The 22,766-nt window shown below is 47.7% G+C and overlaps 1 protein-coding gene across 2 annotated transcripts in view; it reads right to left on the bottom strand.

Moving 5' to 3' along the window:
* Positions 1 to 22,766, bottom strand: part of PKNOX2 (PBX/knotted 1 homeobox 2) — a 289,557-nt gene that overhangs the window by 27,777 nt on the left and 239,014 nt on the right. For both annotated transcript variants that reach the window (XM_043451879.1, XM_043451881.1), the window contains one exon: positions 9,169 to 9,357. In XM_043451879.1, coding sequence (XP_043307814.1) covers positions 9,169 to 9,357 — 189 coding nt within the window. The remainder of the gene's footprint in view (positions 1 to 9,168; positions 9,358 to 22,766) is intronic.

Genomic DNA, 22,766 nt, shown 5'->3' with positions numbered 1-22,766 from the left:
ACCCCTCTCAGATGGTCCCAAAGATCAGCTGGGTTTGAACACTATATTTTTATTATACATATTGAATGTTAGAGAACACTCTCTCACTGTGCTATTTCATTTTAACCTCACCACTACCTATGGGGTCAGCAGAGGAGAGAATTCCCAAATATCGTCGATTCTGTTTGCCTGAGGAGGAGTCGAGGTCCCAAGAATGGAAGTGACATTCTTAAGTCACATAGCTCTCAAACCCAGGTCTTCCAGTCCCAAGCATGGCACGGATGCTGCGGTGGGGAGATGAGCTTTGGAGTCAGTCAGCCAGGCTCCAAGGTAAGCATGGTGTCTGGCACATTTAGGCACCTAGTAAATCATTTCCCACTTCCTCCGGCTAAGGTCACTCCACTAGGGAATGGCACAGCCAGCGTTTAAAACCTGTCCTAGAAGTCGTAGAGCCTTGTGGGTTCCTTACTTAGCAACAGCAGAGCTTCACCCAGAGTTGCACACCTAGCCATGGGGGTCAGTGCCAGCCTCCCTGCCCAAACAGTGTTCCTGGGCCAAGGCCAAGCCACAGAACTCGAAGCTGCAGTCTCTGTCCCAGACGAGCCCCGTGACTTGACTTTGCAGCTATTTCTGGTTCTGCCTTCATCTCCAGCCTGCTAGAGCCTTGTCTCTATGGAGACAAAGGGACTGGGTCTCTGGGGACCATCTCCTGGTCTTTTCTGAAGGAGGAGCTACTATGGCAGCAGCGGGAGGCCCCTGGAGAGAAGATGTTGGCTACGCACACAGTGTTATTATCTTCTTGACAGCTTCCTCCTGGGGCTCATCACACTCCAAACCAGGTGGATGCTACCCCTTCTAGACCCAGATAGAGCTGTTTCCTGCCAGGTTCCTTGGCCCCGTGAAGAGGTGAGAAGCACATTTGGTAGTTTCAGTGACATCCCAACATCCCATGTCTCACATCCCTTGGGTTGTCCAGGAACCAGGGGCTGAAAGTTGGTTATCCAGCCCAGGAGTTCTTTGCCGTGTTCAGGAGCATGGCAGGGGTGTTCCCAATCCTCTGGAAACTGCCAGAAACCTAGGAATCACAGGCATTCTTCCTGGCTTCTCTGCTGGAGCTGTTCCATTGGGTCTCTTACTTTCTAGTAGGAAATGGGCCAAAAAGCTGAAAGCTTAGAGTTTCCCAGGAAGGACATCCTTTGGGGTGTGGACCAGATGACCAAGAGGTCAGATGGAAACCAATGAGCTGGCCTCCACAGGCCTCATCCCTCTCCTGCTCCTCGAGTGCTGTTTCTCAGAGACACAGGCTGAAAGCCCCTTGGGGAGGTGGAGGGGGGGCAGAGGGAGGCAGGAGAGCAGCTTTAGGACAGCTGAGAACTTGTATTCCTTGACACCACCCATGGGCCAGCTGCCGGGCCCTCGGTCCCTGGGGCCACTGGTCATTCTTTCTGACCCACAGTGGTCACTGGGTGAGTTCTACTCCACATTTCATTTCTGGAACAAAAAAAAGATGACTTGTTCAAAAGGAAGTCCTTTTGAACTATGAAAAAGTGAAAGCCTCCATGATTACTTTTAAAAGCAGAGGGTGGGGTTGGGGGTTGGAAATGAGCTGGCATTGACTGTGAAGTCTGACACTGTGGTCTGATGTCAGCCCAGGAGGAGGTGTGGCAGCTCCTCGGACCGCCTTTCCTCACTGTTATTAGGGGGAGGGCTTGTGCTGCCTGGGGAGACTTAACTTCCACTCATGGAAGAAATTCCTGGAACAAACTGTGACGGGAGGAAGAAACGAAGAGTGAAGAAAAGGACTGATTGGAGAAGTTTTCCTTTAAGTTGTTTTGCAATAGCTGGAATTTTTTTTATCGTGTTAGGATGCCTGCGAAACAGGGGAGTGAATTGGATGAACTTGCAAAGGCCCTTCCAGTTGGGGATTTTAGAAAAAAACACCACCACTCCCTGAGATGTGAGTGGGTGGAGGGTATGGGTTGGAGCGGGGGTACAGCGGGAGCGGGCGGCCCCAGCTGTCTGCCATCCACCCCCAGGCCACTAGGGGTCTCTGCTGATCCACCAGCCCAGACGTTACTCCCAAAGCCTCCCCAGCCTCCTAGCAGGACCGGCTTGTGCCTAACTTGCCTGGGCTGGGGGTGGGGAGCCAGTTCTGAGAGCCTGGGTTCTGCTGGGAAGCTTGTCTTGACCCACTCGGGCATGCCCTTGGCCCATCCTCTCAAATCCTTTTTGACGCTTCCTGTTGGCTTGGTACGCTGGGCACACAAGGGATCTTTCTTATACATACGTCTTTTCCCCCTGCTTGGTTGCAGGGTTTTTCTTTTCTTTTTTTCTTTTAGGGAAACAGGGGTCTTTTAATTCCCTCAAACTACCCAGCAAAGCATTGGGTGCCTGAGAGATGCTCGGTAGGTGAGTGGCCTGCCTGAGCTGAGGTCTGGACCTGGTGAGGAGGTTACCGTTGTCCCCAGGCACCCCGTTCCTGGCAGCGTCCCTCCATTTCTGGCAAAGCCAGCGTCCTGTCCTGTCTCGGGCTGGGAAGAGTTGGGTTCCCAAACCCGGGAAGCCAGTCACATGTAAACAAGCCACCTAACCCTGTTCCTGTTCCTCTCCTGGTGGGAGCTGACATCTCAAGGGAAAGGCAGCTTCTGGCCTGCAGGGACACGCAGCAGCTGTTGCTCTTAAGGAACACTCCCTGGGAAGGAGGGAGCCGCTCCAGTTTCTGAGCCTGGCGTGCCCGCACTCGGCGGGGGTCCTGGCCCCTGAGCTGGAGGGTGGGTGGGGTCGTGGGGTGGGGCTAGGGACCCAGAAGGGACAGCCTTAACACCCGTGGAGGAGGAAGGCAGTGGAACTCAGTTTCCTGTCACCTGGGTCGGGGGTATCCCCTTTTCCATCTCAGTAGTGACCTGCAGAGTGGACCACCACTCCCACGCTCGGCCACAAGGCAGAACTTCCAGGGGCTGGCCTGAGGTGCTGGCCCTCTACCCCCTTGGCTTCCTGCTAATCCTGAAAATGACCAACTCCCTGTTGGTCAACTGGCAAGTCCCCTTCCCCAGGCGGGGGTGCAGTGATAATGCCCTTCCTGTATTTTTAGAGAGCAGCCCACCTGCAGAGTGACATCTGGTGGGCCAAGCCGGGTATCTCAGAACTCGGCTCTCTTTGTGGCCACTCCCCTCCCTACTCTCAGTCAATTAGCGAATCCAAATTCTTTCTTCTCCACAATTGGTTTCTCACTCTCTCTCTCATCTCTCAATCCCTGATTGACAGCTAGACAGGGTCATGGCTCTCCACTCAGGGTCCAGGAACCCTGGTTCTCCTTCCTACACGTCACTGAAAAAGTAAAAGGACCTAGGAAATGAAAATGGACTCTGGAGGAATCCATCCCTAACTCTGCTGCTTATTAGGCATGGGGCCTTGAGCCTTAACTGCCCCGAGTTTCCCTTTTCTTGAATATAAAGTGGAGAAAAGAATGTGTACTTTGCAGGCTGGTTGTGAGGAGTAAGTGAGAGGATCTATGTCAAGCACCGAGTACACACAGTGTCTGAGACCAGGGAGCTCAATAAACATGGACGTTTTCTCCCTTTTCTCTGCCAGTTCTCCCTTGAGCGGCTCAAGAGGTAGCAACTTAGTTCATTTATCTCCAATGCATCGTCAAGCCTTACCCCATTGCCCACATTCTCCCCTGAAGGATGGAAGTCTTTGGCAATTTATGATAATCAGACTCAAAGCATAGCCCCCACAGATCTGGCTGCAAGATACTCTATTTGCAGTTAGAGATGGTGTTGCAGTGGTTTTTATGCCCTTGGAACCGAGCAGGTTCGGTAGATACCTGAACAGATGTTTGAGGCAAGAGTTTCCCCCTAAACCCTGGCCTCTTTGCTCCAGGGACTGTTCTCTGTTCCTCCCCCTACTCCAGACTTCTCTTTACACTGGGAACACTCATACCGAGGGCTCCCAGATCATCTACTAACCGCCCTTCACTCACCTGATTGAAAAGAAAAAGTGAAAATGAAAGCTTTAGTTGCTCAGTCGTGTCCAACTCTTTGCAACTCCATGGACTGTAGCCCACCAGGCTCCTCCGTCCATGGATTTTCCAGGCAAGAATACTGGAGTGGGTTGCCATTCCCTTCTCCAGGGGATCTTCTTGACCCAGGAATTGAACCCGGTGTCTCCTGCTCTGCAGGCAGATTCTTTACTGTCTGAGCCACCAAGGAAACTAGAAGCCTAAATAGCCCAAGCTCCCACTGACCCAAGCCTGCCTGAAATGCTCCCTCCCTCAAGAAGTCCTCCTAAAGCCAGTGAAGCTACAGCTTCTCCAATCACATTAGCTTTGAAAATTCTCCTGCCAACCTATCTGATCCCTCCTGAGGCTGGCTCAATCTGTCTCTGGGCAGGAACAGACACGGGCCTTGAGGTGGGGCCTGGGCTTTCCCAGTAGGAGGAAGAAGGATGCTGAGAGGTGACTGGGCAACCTCAGGCCACACACGTGCTTCGCTCAATCCAGACCCCTTCCAGCGGCTGCTTTCCCGCCCTTCCTCAGGGCCCTCTTGCCCCTGAGCACTCTATGCTCACAGAACTTATCTAGATCTTCAGGTGGGACACAAGCTCCCTCCCACCGAGGCTGAGTGCTCATCCAGGAAAATTCACAGTGTTCTCTCAGGACCTAGTGCAGCACATACAGTAAGTGTCCCCCCAGTGCCTGGCAACTGAGTGAGAACTATGGCTCAGCCCGATCAGCCCTGGAAGAGAGCTGAGGTTTAATTTCCAAGGGGAAAGACGGTTTTAGGTTAAATGCAAGCTTGGGCAAGGCCGGCGTGAGGGTCTCTTCAGTGGAATCAAGGAAAGGGAAAGTGTTAGTCGCTCAGTCGTGTCCGACTCTTTGAGACCCCAAGAACTGTAGCCTGCCAGACTCCTCTGTCCATGGGATTTTCCAGGCAAGAACACTGGAGTGGGTTGCCATGCCCTCCTCCAGGGGATCTTCCCAACTCAGGGATCGAACCTAGGTTTCCCTCATTGCAGGCAGATTCTTTACAGTCTGAACCACCAATGAAGCCCCTGGAATCAAGGAAGAGCTTCCTTGCTAAGGATCAACCCACACAGGAAGCCTGGGCTCTGCTGAGTAAGAAGCCAGGGTATCATTAGACACAGGCAGGGCAGGGTGGCTTTCTGGGGAGGGGGAAGACCAGGCTGTGGCCCAAGTCCTTGGAAACCCCGGTTTAGCTCTCCTGCTTGGGAGAAGCAGACTCCTCCACTTGGAACCCCATTCCACCCCCTAAGAGAAAGCTCACGCATCGAAATAGAAGGCCAAGTGGGAGTATGCCCAGACCCCAAAGTGCCAGGTGGGGACAGAGTACGGCATCTGAGGGAGGGGGACCAATGTGCATAATAAAAAATATCTCTCACGTTGCAACACAAGACTGGATGATCAGGACACGGGCAAAAGCATGAGCCAGCAGTTTGCAACAAAGCTAGCTGGTGGCCGGAATGTTGATCCTGTGGATCATGTTCCGGAGGGGAGACACCCCTCCCCAGGCCAGGCTGGCGCTCACTGCGGCTATTTCAGGCTGGGGGGGATTAAGGTCGAACCATGACGAATGTGTGTGCAGATACACACACACACACACACACACACACACACACACGCTCCTTCTCTCTCCTTTCTGGTGCTGACTCCCATGCCCAGACCCCAGGCCTCCCTCCTGCTCTAAGTCTCTCAGCCCCATGGGGCTCTCCTTCCTGGGGAGGCCCAGGGCCAGCCTGCACCCACCCTAGTGAGGCAGAGATTGGAGTCTGGGAATGAGGACGGGGCGACACACACAAGGCATCCTGACCAGCTTCTCCTCTGCACACCCCCAGGACATTGCACTGACCCCACCCCAGCCCCTCTCCTCGACTGCGGTCACCATCTCTCTTTCTATCTCTCTTCTGCCTCTGTCTGTCTCCAGCCTCACTTCCCTCTTCCTTGTCTGTGTCTCTTTGTCTGTGTTGCTCTTTTCCTCCAGTCTTCATCCTCTCCACACCTCCCTCTCAAACATGACCCTTGAGACCTACTGTATAGCACGGGGAACTCTGCTTAATGTTATGTGGCAGCTTTGGATGGGAGAGGACTGTGGGGAAGAACGGATACATGTATATCTATGGCTGAGTCCCTTCACTGTTCACCTTAAGCTATCACAACATTGCTAATCAACTATACTCCAATATAAACATTAAAAGTCTGAAAAAATAATATAGACAGAAAAGCAAAGCATGATCCTTGATATCTGCCTTTCTTTCCCTCTTTCTCCTTATTTCTCCTCCCCTCCTCAGCCTTCTTCTTGCCTCTCTGATTTTTCTCTCTCCATCTTTCTCATCTTATTACGTCTTTCAACAGAAAATTACTGGTTAACTACCACGCACCAGACTCTGTGTGGTTATCGTCAGGTATAGGTATAATAATATATGAAATCCTGACTCTGCTCAAAAAATGTTTGTTATCCAGGAGAGGAAAACAAGGCTTACACAGTGATGATGATGCAAAGTCACGTGTGATATTTACCACATAAATGTCCCGCCATGCCCAGGAGTTAGCTGAGAGAAAGGAAAGTCCAGCTTTGGGGTGGGGTGCCCAGGAGGCCTCTAAGGGGAGAGCAGCCTTCTTACTGCCCTTGGTGAAGAGGCTGGGTTTGGTCCTGCAGAGGTGCGGGGACATCAAATACACGGGTGTGGAAGAACAGTGACGGAGGAGGGCCTTGAATGTCCGGAGAAAGGATGTGAAAACCCTGGGGGGAGGGGCTGGTAATCAGAGTTTTTGAGCAGGAGAAGGGCTTGAACAGTGCTTTCGATGATAAAGCCAGCCGCAGAAGCCTAAGAGGTGTGCGGGTGTGAAAGTGTGTGTGTGTGTGTGTGTGTGTGTGTGTGTGTGTAGGAGGGCCTCGAGGTAGCCACAGAAGAGCAGAATAGGAAGCTATGGTAGTAGCTCGTGTGTAATTACCTTATTTACCCACTGAAGCCTGAACCAAGGAGGTGGAGGCAGAGGCAGGAAATGAAGGGGCCAGTCTGAAAAGCGGCAAACAGGACCACCTCGCTGAGTGTCTTCTCTCTTTTTCAGTGTCTTTGTTTTTGTTGGATTGTCTGAGCTCCTCTTTCTAAGCGAATCAGAGGCCTTTCTGCAGCGGTCACCCCAGGGCCAGCTTCACTGTCAGGCACCCACGTGATGCTTGCAGTGATAGAGATCAAAGTTCCTTCCTCTTCTCTCTAAGCTCAGAGGCACTGGATGCTGGGATCCCCCAGGAGGACTGACTTCTGCAGACAGCATCTCCCATGCCTGGTTCACCCAGCACCCACGTTATCCTTCTCTACTAGTGTCTCCCAGTGACCCTGCTTCCTGCAGGATGAACCTGTCAGCTGCGGGACTCCAACCTTTCGGGGGCCCCTGTGGCTACTAAGCCCCCTGGCCCTCCTTTTTTTCCCCTCTACCCTGGTACACCCCCAATGCCAGAGCTCGAGTTGGGGTTAGAGGGCCCAGAAGGGGAAACCTGGTGCCTCTCCAAGGACCTGATTATTTCCAAAGACTTGTGCTAATTTTCTGATATGATCCTCACATCTCTGTGAGGCACTAAATCCTCATTACTTTTCCTGACCGATGCATTCTAATTAGATCAACACTTAAAACAAATTCACAATAGCCACAGGATGGCTTTCCATCTCATTAACTCCTCACTTATTATTTTCATGAAAATTACTGATAAAAATGTGCATCTCCATTTGGTGAGCCTCACAGCCTCCTCGGCTCTATCTTGCATCTCTCCCGTCACCGGGGCTGCGCAGCGTCGCCATGGTAACCCACAATAATAGAAACTAATAAATTACAAACGAGATGCTCGTTGAGCAATTATTGTCCTCTTTTATGCAAGTTTCTTGCTAATTTTGATCATAAGGGAAAGTACAATAAGACTCTGAAGGAATGAGTCTATTTCAAGAGAATATTAGCAAGCAGAAGCCTGGGCGGCGGAGTTTAGATCTGTAATAAAGTGATTTGGTGATTTCAAGCAAAGGGAAGAGGAAATAAACTTCCTGCCTCGTGTCTCCTGCAGTACTCACTATTGAGTCCCTCAGAGATTCCCTGGGGGTGGGTTCGATGTGACTTTTGTGGTCAACAAGTACAAGGCCTGGCAGGCCTTCTAGAGGTCACCCTGTCCCTTCCCCTGCCTCTGCCAACCTAGAGAAACAGATTATGTATTGGTGCTTAAAATTTACAGGTTAAAAATGGCTTCACCTTTCTTTGGCACTCTTTCCAGCACATCTCACCAATCACTCTTAGAAAGTTCACCTGTCTCCCCAAGCCTGATTGTCTCATGGGTAGAAGGCTACTGCAAGCCTCCTGTGGGGTCTCCATGTGCCTGTCCTGGACTCAGAGCTCAGTGGGAGAAGAAGGTGGTGAGCCTAGGGCCTACACAGACACCAGTGAGTTGGAAAGGTTATCGCCAGGAAGCTTTCACAGTTTATAGGTTTGGGGGAAATATTCTGCCCTGGAGAGAACCCATTCTTTCCTAGAGCACAGAGTTACTGTTTCCACAGTTCCTGGTCCTCAGGATGAAGGTGGCAGGTGAATCTTGAGAGGAGGGGGTGACTTTAGGTGACTTATACAGTGGCCCTGAACCACAAGGAGACAGATGTGCCAGAGTGGGGTGAGCAACTAGAGAATGATCGGGGAAAAGCTGTCCCTTGGGAAGCTTCTGTCTTCTTCTATTAAGTGAGCGGAATTCAGGAGAGGACCACTTCCCCCAAACCCTCCAGCCCAGAACACAAGAACTCATCAAACCAAAGCCCCTGGAGAAGCCCAGGGGTGGTGCTGGCAACTCTGATTCCATTCCCAGCTCTGTCCTGCCTCATCCTCTAGCAAAACTCTCCATCTCCTTAACTTTTGTGCTCATTTCCTGGGATCTCTTGGACCCAGAAGCCAGGAATCACTTTGAACATTGTCCCTCTCAGACCTAGTCATTTTCTAGGGAATATTGATGCCCTGGCATGGTGAGCCCTGGGCTTTAGAGAGTCTGGCTGCCTGAAAATAGCAGGAGGAATGGACCAGAGGATAGATCTCATGAGGAAAGGATCCAGTGACTGTAAACCATTTTCCTAGGTCTCCATGGGACCTTCTGATACCTGGCTTTGGAGCCTGGCTAGGAGAGAGGACCGAGTGCTCTGTGTTACCTGTGAGTGAAGGTTTATGGAGGGCTGGTTGGGGGAGTAGGGCCCCCCGAGGTCGTTCCTGAGCAGATTATCACTGTGCATCTTGGTTTTGAGGCAGGTGATGTACCGGTTACAAAAGTCCTTGCAGAGTTCATTGACTTTCTCCAGCTCCAGCAGGTGGATTCTTAGCACCTGGATCGCCTTCACCATCTGCGGAGAGGGAGGACAGGTGAGCCCAGGTGTGTCCAGATTCCAGTCCCCTCACTGCCTTGACCCTCAAACCCCAAGCACACCAGAAGAGAGAAGCCCGTTCCTGCTCTGGCAATGAAGGATTTAAATTCTCTCTGTGGGTACATGCTGATTGTTAGCTTGTATTTTTAAATACACAGTTTTGGTGTTTTTTTTAACTTAAAAAAAAAATCTATACACAGCTACCCTGGGTCTTTTTCGCTGCACGCAGGCTTTCTCTAGTTGCGGTGAGAGGGGGCTACTCTCTAGTTGTGGTGCACAGGCTTCTCATTGCAGTGGCTTCTCTTGTTGCGGAGCGCAAGCTCTAGGCACTTGGGCTTCAGCAGTTGTGGTGTACGGGCTTAGTTGCCCCGAGGCATGTGGAATCTTTCTAGGCCTGGGATTGAACCCATATGCCCTGCATTGGCAGGCAGAGTCTTATCCACTGGACCACCAAGGAAGCCCCTGTTTACTTTTTTGAGCCTCCTGTTATCATAGCTGTCCTGAAGGCAGATGTGCTATTCTGAGAACAGCCTTAGAGATGCAAGGCCACATCTCCAGCTCTGCGCCTGCCTGTCTGTGTGGCCTTGGTCAAGTGCGTAAGTTCTGCACCTCACTGTCTGACAGCTGGGGGCAATGACGCCCTTCCTGACAGCTTGCAGGTTTGCAGAAAGGAGCATCTGAGGGAAGGCACATGATGCGAGGGGTGTGGCCCTGAACAGGCAGGAGGAAGGCAGAGATCCGAGCTCCTTGTAAGAGCCCCAAGAGGTCAGGGACCGGCTATTCTTAAAGGCGTGGTCTGAGTGCCTCATGTGACGCCAGTCACCGTGCAGACACCCCATCAATGCCTGTTGACTGACCGCATCATCCAGCGTGACTGAGCTGGGTGCTGGGATACTCAACTGTCTGCGGTGGCTTTTTCCATGCCCTTCGGGAGGTTGTACGTGAGCCTGCCGCCTCTTCAAATGGACCTTCCTAACCTTTCAAGGCAAGAGGCTATTTCTCAATTGAAGCTTTTCTTTTTACTGTTGCTATTATTATAAAAAGAAAGCACTGTGGGAGGTAAGGAACATAGAGGATGAAAAAGGCTGCCCTGATCCAATCACCCTAAAAAATGATGAGTTTTTTGGAGGGGTTTCACATGCACATATGTCAACATAGTTTCAGTCACTTTGTACATGCAATTTTGTTTCCTGTGTTTCCCCTTAGTTTACCGCATGTATTTTTCTAAGTGGCAACATTGTTTTCTCTATTCTTGCTTCTAGCCTATGGGCTTCTAGAAGGGAGAAGTGGCGTCTAATATGCTCATCCTATTATCATGGTTATTAACACATGTGGATACTGAGTATATAGTTCTCGAATGGGTAAAAGTTATTGAGTAAATATATTTTAAATTATTGCATACCATTCCATGCAATAATAAAGATAATAATATAATAAAATAATGAAAAACATAATAAAAATTCCATGGGACTTCCCTGTGACTCAGATGGTAAAGAATCTGCCTGCAATGCAGGAGACATGGGTTCAATCCCTGGGTCAGAAAGATCCTCTGGATAAGGGAATGGCAACCCACTCCAGTATTGCTGCCTGGAGAATTCCATGGACAGAGGAGCCTGGTGGGCTTCAGTCCATGGGGTCACAAAGAGTCAGACACAACTGAGTGACTAACACAGCAATAACATATCATTCCATGTATGTGCCCTACTTAGCCAATTCCTTATTGTTGGGAATTTAGGTTAATTCCAATTTTTCAACTTTATAAAAAATGTTAAGTGGCTATTTTCCAACTTTACAGCTTATTAATGCTTCTTCATTATTTCCTTAGGACAAGATCCCAAAAGTGATCAGGAAAAAAAAAAAATCTATGGACATTCTTTTGGCTTATGGTTCAGTTCAGTTCAGTTCAGTCACTCAGTCGTGTCTGACTCTTTGTGACCCCATGAATCGCAGCACGCCAGGCCTCCCTGCTCATGGTAGATATGGCCAAATCACTTTTCAAATAAAGATGTTGGAGCAATTAGACATCCACAAGCAAAACAGTGATTTTCACATCTTACACAAAAACTAACTCAAAGACCAAAATGTAAGGCATAAAACTGTAAAATTTTTAAGAAAAAAATAAAACACAAGAGAAAATAATCAGGAGAGAGGGCTAGGCAAAGAAGTCTTAGATTTGACACCAAAAACATGACCCAGAAAAGGGAAACTTGATGAATTGAACCTTATCAAAGTGTAAAATGTTTGCTCTTCAAAAGACCCTGTGAAGAAGATGAAAAGACAAACTACAGAACAGGAGAAAATATCTGAAAAACACATATCTGACAAAGGACTTATATCTAGAATATATAAAGAACTCTCAAAACTAACCAGTAAAATAACAAGCAATCCAATTAGAACATGGGCAAAAGACAACATCAGACATTTCACTGAAGAGGATACATAGATGGCAAATAGCCACACAAAAAGATGTTTAGAATTATCAGAGAAGGGTCTTCTCTGGCGGCTCAAACGGTAAAGAATCTTCCTGCAAAGCAGGAGACCCAGGTTCTATTCCTGAGTCGGGAAGATCCCCAGGAGGAGGGGATGGCAACCCACTCCAGTATTCTTGCCTGGAGAATCCCACAGACAGAGAAGCCTGGCGGGCTACAGTCCATGGGGTCACAAAGAGATACGACTGAAGTGACTTAGCAACATGCATGCATCATCAGGGAAATGCAACTTAAAACCATAGTAAGATGTCACCACACACCTATCAGAGTGGTTAACATTAAAAATAGAGATAATGCTAAATATTGGCAAGGAATTAGAAACTGGATCACTCATGTGTAACTGGCGGATATGAAAAATGGTCCAGCCACTCTGGAAAACAGCAGAATAGTTTCTTACAAAACTGAATATATACCATCCAGCTCAGCAGTTGCACTCTTGGGCATTTATCCCAGAGAAATAAAAACAGGTGTTCACCTCAAAACTTGTATATTCAAAGAAATCTTATTTTTAATAACCCCCAAGCTGGAAACAACCAAAATATACTTCAACAGGTGAATGGATAGAGAAACTATGGGACATCTGTATCATGAAATCATACTTAGCAACAAAAACAAACAACCGATATACTCAACTGCTTGGATGGATTTAAAGGGAGTGATGCTGAGAAAAAAAGCCAGTCTCAGGCTACATACATAATGCCATTTATATAACATTCTTTTCTTCTTTTTTTATATATAGAACATTCTTTAAATGACTAAATTTTAGAGATAGAGAACAGAGCAGTGATTGCTAGGGGGTAAGGTGGGGGAGGGAGGGAGGAACTGCTCTGTATCTTGACAATCATAGTGTCTCCATGAATACAAATATGATAAAGTGGCACAAACTAAACACACACACACACATATTGCTATGATTATATGTAAAACTAGTGAAATCTGAGTAAGTTTGGTGGTCATACCATTGTCATTTCCTGGCTGTGAAATTGTTTTCTAGCCATGCAGAAAGGGAATCAGGACTTCTCTATACTAATTCTTACAGCTGCATGTGAATCTACTGTTACATCAAAATAAAAAGCAAAAAGAAAAGAGTGGATGCTTGCCTTCCAAGATGATTTATGCTGACATAAGCCATGTAGAGGCGTCTTTCTTTAATCCCACCCTCCTAACTTTTGGCCAACATTTTGATGCCCAGGAAGACTAGCAAGGGCATCGCTCCCCGAGACTCCTATGGTCACGTTTGTTGAGCGGTAAGCTGTGTGACTAAAAGCCATGGCCACACCCTCTCTGAGCTTCATCAGCATTTCAAGTGGAGAGTGACAGAGGAACCCCCAGACTCTCATCTGGATTGTCTGATAGGTAGGGATTCAGTTCAGTTCAGTTGCTCAGTCGTGTCCGACTCTTTGCCACCCTATGGACTGCAGCACGCCAGACCACCCTGTCCATCACCAACTCGCAGAGTTTACTCAAACTCATGTCCATTGAGGCGGTGATGACATCCAACTATCTCATTCTCTGACGTCCCTTCTCCTCCCACCTTCAATTTTTCCCAGCATCAGGGTCTTTTCTAATGAGGCAGTTCTTCGCATCAGGTGGCCAAAGTGTTGAAGCTTCAGCTTCAGCATCAGTCCTTCCAGTTAATATTCAGAACTGATTTCCTTTAGGATGGACTGGTTGGATCTCCTTGCAGTCCAAGGGACTCTCAAGAGTCTTCTCCAACACCCAGTTCAAAGGTACCAATTCTTCAGTGATCAGCTTTCTTTATAGGGACAGGGATTGTGCTTGGCTAATTAAAGGCTCTTGGAGAATTAGATGAAGTGTCACTCAGAGGCAGAAACTGACAACTGTATATTTTCCTTAGTGATCAATGTAAAGAAAGAGAGGAAAACAATAGAATGGGAAAGACTAGAGATCTCTTCAAGAAAATTAGAGATACCAAGGGAACATTTCATGCAAAGATGGGCACAATAAAAGACAGAAATGGTATGGACCTAACAGAAGCAGAAGATATTAAGAAGAGGTGGCAAGAATACATAGAAGAACTATAAAAAAAAAAAAGATTTTAATAACCAGATAACAACGATGGTGTGATCACTTACCTAGAGCCAGACATCCTGGAGTGTGAAGTTAAGTGGGCCTTGGGAAGCATCATTATGAACAAAGCTAGTGGAGATGATGGAATTCCAGCTGAATATTTCAAATCCTAAAAGATGATGCTGTGAAAGTGCTGCACTCAATATGCCAGCAAATTTGGAAAACTCAGCAGTGGCCACAGGACTGGAAAAAGTCAGTTTTCATTCCAATCCCAAAGAAAGGCAATGCCAAAGAATGCTCAAACTACTGCACAATTGCACTCATTTCATAAGTGGGCAAAATAATGCTCAGAATTCTCCAAGTATAGCTTCAACAGTACGTGAACCAGAACTTTCAAGCTGGATTTAGAAAAGGCAGAGGAACCAGAGATCAAATTGCCAGCATCTATTGGATCATAGAAAAAGCAAGAGAGTTCCAGAAAAACATTTACTTCTGCTTCATTGACTATGTTAAAGCCTTTAACTCTGTGTGGATCACAACAAACTGTGGAAAATTCTTCAAGAAATGAGAATACCAGACCATCTTACCTTACCTACCACCTTACCTGACATGTATGCAGGTCAAGAAGCAACAGTTAGAACCGAACATGGAACAACAGACTGGTTCCAAATTGGGAAAGGAGTATGTCAAGGCTGTATATTGACACCCTGCTTATTTAGCTTATATGCAGAGTACATCATGTGAAATGCTGGACTGGATGAAGCACAAGCTGGAATCAAGATTGTCAGGAGAAATATCAATAACTTCAGATATACAGATGACATCACCCTTATTGTAGAACGTGAAGAGGTACTAAAGAGCCTCTTGATGAAAGTGAAAGAGGAAAGTGAAAATGCTGGCTTAAAATTCAACATTCAAAAAATGAAGATTATGGCATCTGATCCTATCACTTCATGGCAAACAGATGGGGAAACAATGGAAACAGTGACAGACTTCATTTTCTTGGGCTCTAAAATCCCTGCAGATGGTAACTGCAGCCATGAAATTAAAAGGCACTTGCTCCTTGGAAGAAAAGCTATGACAAACTTAGACAGAATATTAAAAAGCAGAGACACTTTGCTGACAAAGGTCCATCTAGTCAAAGCTATGGTTTTTCCAGTAGTCCTGTATGAATGTGAAAGTTGAACTATAAAGAAAGCTGAGCATTGAAGAACTGATGTTTCTTGAACTGTGGTGTTGGAAAAGACTCTTGAGAGTCCCTTGGACTGCAAGGAGATCCAACCAGTCAATCCTAAAGGAAATCAGTCCTGAATATTCATTGGAAGGACTGATGCTGAAGCTGACGCTTCAATATTTTGACCACCTGATGCAAAGAGCTGACTCATTAGAAAAGACCCTGATGCTGGGAAAGATTGAAAGCAGGAGGAGAAGGGGATGACAGAAGATGAGATGGTTGGATGGCATCACCGGCTCAATGGACAAGAGTTTGAGCAAGCTCTGGGAGATGGTGAAGGACAGGGAAGCCTGGTGTGCTGCTGTCCATGGGGTCGCCAAGAGCTGGACACGACTGAGCGACTGAACAGCGGCTCTCTATAGGCACCAAGAACATCTAGCGCCTCCAGCAGTACAATCTCTCGTAATTTTTAAAAATACTTATGTATTTGTCTGAGCCAGGTCTTAGTTGCACCATGTGGGATCTGGTTCCCCGACCAGGGATCAAACCTAGGTCCCCTGCATCGGGAGGGTGGAGTCTTAGCCGCTGGACCAGCAGGGAAGGCCCCACAACCTCCCTTAATTTAACATTATTCTTTCGACAAATAGAAGTCTCATTAAATGCCAAACGCTGCACAAGACCTCTCACTCGAATAAGAAGCCAGTCAGCTTTGTCTCCTCCAGCCAAAATAATCCTAATTCCTTAAACCTTTCTTCTTTTTTCCCTCCCTCTGTTCCTTCTTCCTTCCATCCTTTCATTTCTTCTTTCCTCTTTCTCCGAGCTTTCCTTAACTGGACTATTTTTCCTTTTCAATCAACATTTACTCACTTTTGTGAATACACACACATACATACACACACACAGAGGAAAGTACACATACCTATAGTCATTAAATACTTCTTATGCAAAAAGAATCAGAAAATACAATTAAATAGAACAAAATAAAAAGTAAAAACTATCCAAAATAGCTTTGCTCAGATGAAATACGCGTGCAATGTGTTTAAATCAGATCTGATGCACAGTGGCTGAAAGTGGACCTACCTTTTGGTTTAATAAAGCACAGGTGAAGGATTACTTTTTTATGAGATAACAGACTTGGTTTAAAGATTTAAGAACATAGAGTAAATCACAATGGTATTCCAAGGCAATGAATATGTAGGATCTATTCAGTATTAGAGAAAAAAGTGGGCAATGCCATTAATATGGGGCAGCTGCCTGGCATAGCACAAAGCCTGTGGGATTTACCGTCAGCCCAGATTTGAGTCCAGGACTACTGTTTACAGACTGAGTGACATTGGGCTAATTCCATGACTTCCCTTAGCCTCAGTCTTCCTCATCCCTGACTCACAGGATTTGATAAGGGCTAAAAGAGATAATAATGTGAAAGTGCTTTATAAACCACAGGGAACCAAAGGCATATACATTTTTGCAACCTCTTTTAATGATTTCTAATATCCTGTTGGCTTTTCTATTGCTATTCCATTTTCAGAGAGTGGAAAAATAATCATCCCCAGTTTTTTCTTCTATATTTACGTTTTGTGAATCATCCTCTAGCTTATTTCTAATGCAGTTTTGGGTTTTTGCCTCTAAATCAGAATAAAACTCTGACGTATTAAACTATTTCCCTAAGTGATCAATGTCATGTAAAAGGTTATTCCAAATCTTCTAGTGCAATGAACAGTTCCATTTAATTTAATATCATCATCAACTGTGATGAATGTATCCTTAATTCCTTTTCTCCCAGTTTGGCTTCATCTTTTAGCTTCTCTCCCCACCCTTCTCTTTCAAAATACTAATTAAAAAAACAGCCCTCTTCTTCTAAGTAGCATCCTTCACTAAAGCAAAACAAGATGCAATCTTACATGTTAGTCTCATATCACAGCACATGGGCCCCACATGCCTGTATGCTAAGTCACTTTAGTTGTGTCTGACTCTTTGTGACCCCATGGACTGTAGCCCACCAGGCTCCTCTGTCCATGGGATTCTCCAGGCAAGGATCCTGGAGTGGGTTGCCATTTCCTCCTCCAAGGGATCTTCCTGAACCAGGGATCGCTAAAGTCTGAACCTGCATCACTTAGGTCTCCTGCATTGGCAGGTGAATTCTTTACCACAAGGGCCACCTGGGAAACCTGCATGGCCTCACAAGTCAGCCAAGTCCACAGGATGAGGGCCTCTCTTTTTCTGGAACATCCCATGGGGTAATGTCCTAAATCTATTATTTCCTGTCTGAGTATTTTGAACCAGACCTTTCACTTCATCTGTAACATGTAAGCTGATCAATAATACTTACACTGAAGAGCTGTTGTGAACACTGAATGAGACCCTGTACACACGTATGCTGGGCACACGGTAACTGTGTTGTATGTCGATTATTTGCACAAACGTGCCCCTCCCTCCTCCATCAAGCACTTTTCTGAAAAGTGGCCTCTCTTGTAAGATTGCGACCTCTTCATTTGATAAAGACCTCTTCCTTTGATAATAATAAATCCTTGCCTTTCAAAGCATTTATGTACATAGCACTTTACAATATGCAAAACGCTTCTCTCTCCATTACCTCATTTGAGTAGCATAAACTTGGGGACCCACAGGCAAGGTTATCATTCTCCTGGGGAACAGGAGATCAAGACTCAGGGATTAGGTAACCTGTGAAATTCCAGGCAGCAATTAGGGAGTAGTTCTGCCCTGGAGGGCAGACTCCTTTCTCCCTCTCCTTCTGCAATTTGGGAAGCTGGAATAGTCTGCTTCACGTACAGATGAAGGAATTGGTAAACATGCATTCCTTGAAGTGCTCTGCAGTGCTTCCTGAATGTCACTAGGGCAGCCAAAGCTAAAATCTAATTGGGAATTTTTCCAGGCCAGCCCAGCCCGGCCTGAGCAGTTGGAAGGGTGGGGTCCCTGGAACAAGGCCTGGAACATGGGAGAAAGGTGAAGACCAGGGGCTGGAGACGCCAGATGACTTGGGGACAGGACAAGTTCTTAGGGAGGCTGCCACGCAGAACACGTTAAATACTTTTAAGCCACAATGTGGCACTTCCCCTGCCTCGTCCTCAGACTTTGGAGAGGCCTTGTGGTTCAGGAAAAAGAGGTGGGCTTCAGGAGCTAGACAAATCCCAGCTCTGTAAACTTAGTGACTACAGGGTTCTCAGTCTTGGATTCTCCCTTCTGTAAAGTGGTTATAATGATAACACTTCCCAGGGCTATCTCGAGAATTAAATAGCAGAGCTGGGTGCTAGGAAATAGTGGATTTTGGAGTCTGAGTCTGGGGCCCTCCACCTTCTGGGATGCTCTGCAGGATTCACATGATCTCTGCATTTCCTTGTTCTCATCTGTAAAATGGGATAACAACAGCAACTCCCTCAACATCGTACTGAGGATGGAAGGAGATTTGGCCAGAAAGGAACTAAAGATGAATGCAGAGGGAGTACTAAGAAAAGCTGGAGTCTAGGGCCGCATAATTGCTGAGCGTGGGCCAGGGCTCCGCGCCTGTGTTTGACTCATGTACGAGCTGTGTGATCTTGAGCTATGATTTCACCTCATGTCACAAGATCCTTTTCTTAGTGAAAGTCCTGCCCAACTCTTTGCGACCCCGTGGACTGCAGCCCGCCAGGCTCCCCTGTCCATGGAATTCTCCAGGCAAGAATACTGAAGTGGGTAGCCATTCCCTTCTCCAGGGCATCTTTCTGACCCAGGGATTGAACTTGGTTCTCCTGTGTTGCGGGTAGAATCTTTACCGTCTGAGCCACCGGGCTTCTCTCATCTTTAAGCCCCCTCATCTTAAAATAGGGATAGTAATAATCTGTGCCTTGTGGGTCTGAAAAGAGGATTAAATAAGATAATACAGGTGTAGTGTTTAGGACGACGGCACCTGGCACCCAGTAAGTATGCTATAAATGTTATTTATTACTGGCTTTGATTATTATTTCCTTTCCCTGTTCTGGGGTCTTGTGGGATTTTCTGCTCCCGTCGAGGTGAAGAAGGTCTGGATAGAAGGCAGGAGGGAATGACTCTCTGAAGGGGTGCCGCCTGGGGTCCCTGTGGACCCACGACTCCAGCCTGCCTCCTTCACGTGTCTCCATATTTGCAACCTCTGGCCTCTGCGCCCCACCCCCTTCAGAGAGGGCCCAGGGGCCTGGGGGGCCCCATGTTGGAGCTGGCTTTGCGATCAGGCAGCTCTAATCTGTCCCGTGAGCCCCACCAGAGTCTCATTAAAACGTGCCCCATAAATGTTAAAAAATTTACACATAAAAAAATTCCATGCATGAAACTGAAACCGTACGTTTTACAGCCTCGGTTTGAAATCTTGCATAATATATAAAACCTCGGCCCTGCACTGGGGGCCCGTAAATCAGATTTTATAAAACAAAAAGCTTTTGCCTTTCAAAGGGGTTTGGGGAACTTGCAAATTTTACAAACTGTACCAACTGCCAGTCAGAGGCTGCTGGGCCCAAATAGGGGATCAATGGGCCAGGTGACAGAGGGCTGGTGAGTGCTGGGGTGTGTGTGTGTGGGAATTGGAGCCAGGGCAGGGGAAGGGTGTCCCTGGGGGAGCTGACCAGGGGAAAGTCACCCCCATGGTACTGAAATGGGGAGGTGGAGAGGGTCAGGGAGTGCGTGTACCAGCAGGAGAGATGCTTATTTAATTTTTTAAATTTTTTATAATTAATGTTATATGCTTTCATTACTCAGACTTGCACTCCTCTTCACCTTTCTTATCAGGCTTATTTTTTGTGAGATGCTTATTTATAAATGAGGGCTCTACTGCCCCCAAGGAAGCAGAGAAGTGGGTGATGGAGTGGAAGGAGTCAGCAGACCTGGGCGCTAACAAGTCACCGCCCTTCTCCGGACTCCAGTGTCCCCATCCGTAAAATGGACACGCTGCTCTCTACGCTTGGGGTTTTCCCCCAGTGTTTTATGATTCTAAATTTCTATTCTGGCAGCTGGCTAACTGGGAAGGGAAGTTTACTCAGAAACCTATGCTCTAGGAATCTCTCTGGTCTCTGAGCGGCTCTGGGAGGGCTTCGTCAGCTGTGGTTCCCATGGGAACCTGTTCAGGAGATCGCGGGAGCTGGGGAGGTGGACATAGCAATTTGCTTGGATGCGAGGAGAGGGACCAGCAGGAGGGGGGAAGACCCGAATCCTGGGGGGTGGTAGGCCTGGTGGGGCTGGGGAGGAGGCAGGATCTGAGCCCCACTCCAGGATCCAGGGTGGGACAGTTCGGGGGGATCCCAGTGTCCTCGTTACAAGCCCATCTGTGAAAGTCAACATTCAAGGGCAAAGGAAAGCCGCCCTGACACACATATATATAAAAAATAAATCTCTCAATTATCTCAGCTCATTTGCTTGGGGTCTCATTTTATGTCCCTGCTCCGCTGCGCAGTATATCTGTCCGGATAAAGAGTTACAGTCCGCTGGGCTACGTGTGCGGGGTTGTAAAAAATACAGATGCCAAATTAACTGGCTGTGGCACTCGGCAGCTGATTGAGCTGATAATGACGTGATCTGACCTTTTTCTAATTTCTAATTATGTGCATCTCGGCAGTGCCGGCTGCACGACTCTTGTTCTAATGATGGCTCCTGTGGTCGGCCTCCTCACCTCCCCGCTCCCGACACAGGACCACACGTGGGATGGCAAAGGGCACTGCCTGATCCCAGCACCCCCACTCCCCCCCAACCCCCGGAAGATTTCAGGCCCTCAGTCACATGTCTCTTGATGGCCTGGAGGTGAGGTGAGGCGGCTGGAATGCCTGGCCTTAATGATACTGCATTTGACCTTAATCTTCTGGATGCCATGCATTTTCAAAGGCCATTTAGTTCCACTAGTCATGGCGTTAATTTTTTATGTCACAGGAGACAGGTGTACTGGCTCTACAGATGGGGAAACCGAGCTTCAAAGGAGCTGTCGTCAAAGCCACCCAGAGGGTGAGCTTGGCCTCAGGTCCTTGGCTCCTTCAACCACCTCCATTTAAATAATCGATCCATCCATCAGTCATTGACTGTGGCCAACTCCCCCAGGTAAACTCCTCCGGGTCCATGTGAGGGGGTGGGCTGTGCAAAGCCTGCTCCATGAGTGGACCACTCCCAGCCCATCACTTGGGATAGAAGCCCAGGTGCTCCACCTGGTGTCTCCACCAGGGGTCTGGGGCCACTGGGGCAGCTCCTATGGCAACCCCACCCTCAGATCAGGCAAGGCACATGGTGGACACTACCACGTTTTGCTGGATTAGATGAAGAAATCTGAGTCTTTGAGTGAACAGACCCCTGAGAGACCCAGGTAGTGTGGGCCAGGAGAGAGCATGGAGATGGTCACTTTTTGGTATTTCCAGGCTGTACTCTTGGGTTGGCTAAAAAGTTTGTTTTCCAGGTTTTTCCACTACATCTTATGGAAAAATCCAAATGAACTTTCTGGCCAACTCAGTAGACTAAGAGGCTGTCCTGGGGCTGGGAGGGGGAGATGTCTTCCAGAGCTCACCTGGCAGATGGCAGCGGGCAAGTTTGCAAGGTTTGTTTCGCCAGGACTCCTACTTCTGAAGAAGGGTTATATTCTTTCATATTAGTCAGCCTATTTTAGGCATTTCCTGCCAGTTGAGGCCTCAGCTTCTTTTGGGGGGTCAAGTGAAGGGAGTGTTCATTCCAGCTCCCACACAAATGGCTGCCTCACCTCCTGGCCCCATGCCTGCTGTGGGGGTAGCTTCTAAAGACCTGATTCACAATTGTGGTTTTGAGATTCTGATCAGATGGACAGCAGGGCAGGGGCAAGTCTGCCTGCACTAACTACCCAACCAAATGGAGAACGTGCACGGGGACTGCTGTCCCAGGGTACCTGAGAGATAGGGGACTGTGTCACCGGGAAGGATGTCAGCTCAGTCACAGCCAGGAGTAGAGCAGAGGTGCGTCTGGGGCTCCCAGAAACCTGCACCAATGCTCCTGACCTTGACCATGTGCGTATCCTGTGTCCTGTATCATAATGCACCATAACACTTCATAGATTTCCAGGCCAAGGAGGGGGGCCTCTCCTGGTAGCTCTCCTGGACTCCATAAAGTATCATATTCAACTCCTGAGAGAAGCAGAGGGGTGGGTCATTCACAACACAGAATAATACCCAAGTCATTTAAGTCTGCTCTGCAGATGCACTCTGTGTGTGTGTGTGTGTGTTTCTTCCTTCCTTCCTGGCGTCACATTGGCTTTTCTAAATCTGTTTCCCTTTAGGGAGTAGGTACTAACTAAATTCTGGATGGAGGTCAGCACTATAATCAATCAACTTATGGAAGACATATTTTCAGTTTCCAAATTCACTGTGCACGATCTGGATAATCCACCCACAGCAAAATCAAGAATCGTGGTTAATAATCCCAGGATAACTGTTGTCATGATGAACAAACAGAGCGGTCTCTCCACAGCTCTTTTCTCAGCAGGATTCCCAGGGCTAGACGAAGAGTTAGAGTATCATCTAATCTAGTGGCTCCCAAGCTTTATTGAAGTTGTCTGGGAACCCTTTAAAAATGTACATGTGTAAGTCCCACTAAACTTATTGAATCCTGGTTTCCAGGTGGAGGGGCCCAGGAGCATGTACTTTTTAAAGCTGTAGTGATGATCTGGATGACAAGCTAGGCTTGGGAGCCTGATCTATTGTATCGTAAATGGGCAGGACATCTGC

Source organism: Cervus canadensis, chromosome 29 (genome assembly GCF_019320065.1).
Source record: "Cervus canadensis isolate Bull #8, Minnesota chromosome 29, ASM1932006v1, whole genome shotgun sequence".
In the NCBI taxonomy this organism is placed as follows: Eukaryota; Metazoa; Chordata; class Mammalia; order Artiodactyla; family Cervidae; genus Cervus; species Cervus canadensis.
The sequence above is the reverse complement of the archived record's forward strand: the minus strand, read 5'-3'. Positions and strand labels throughout refer to the sequence as shown.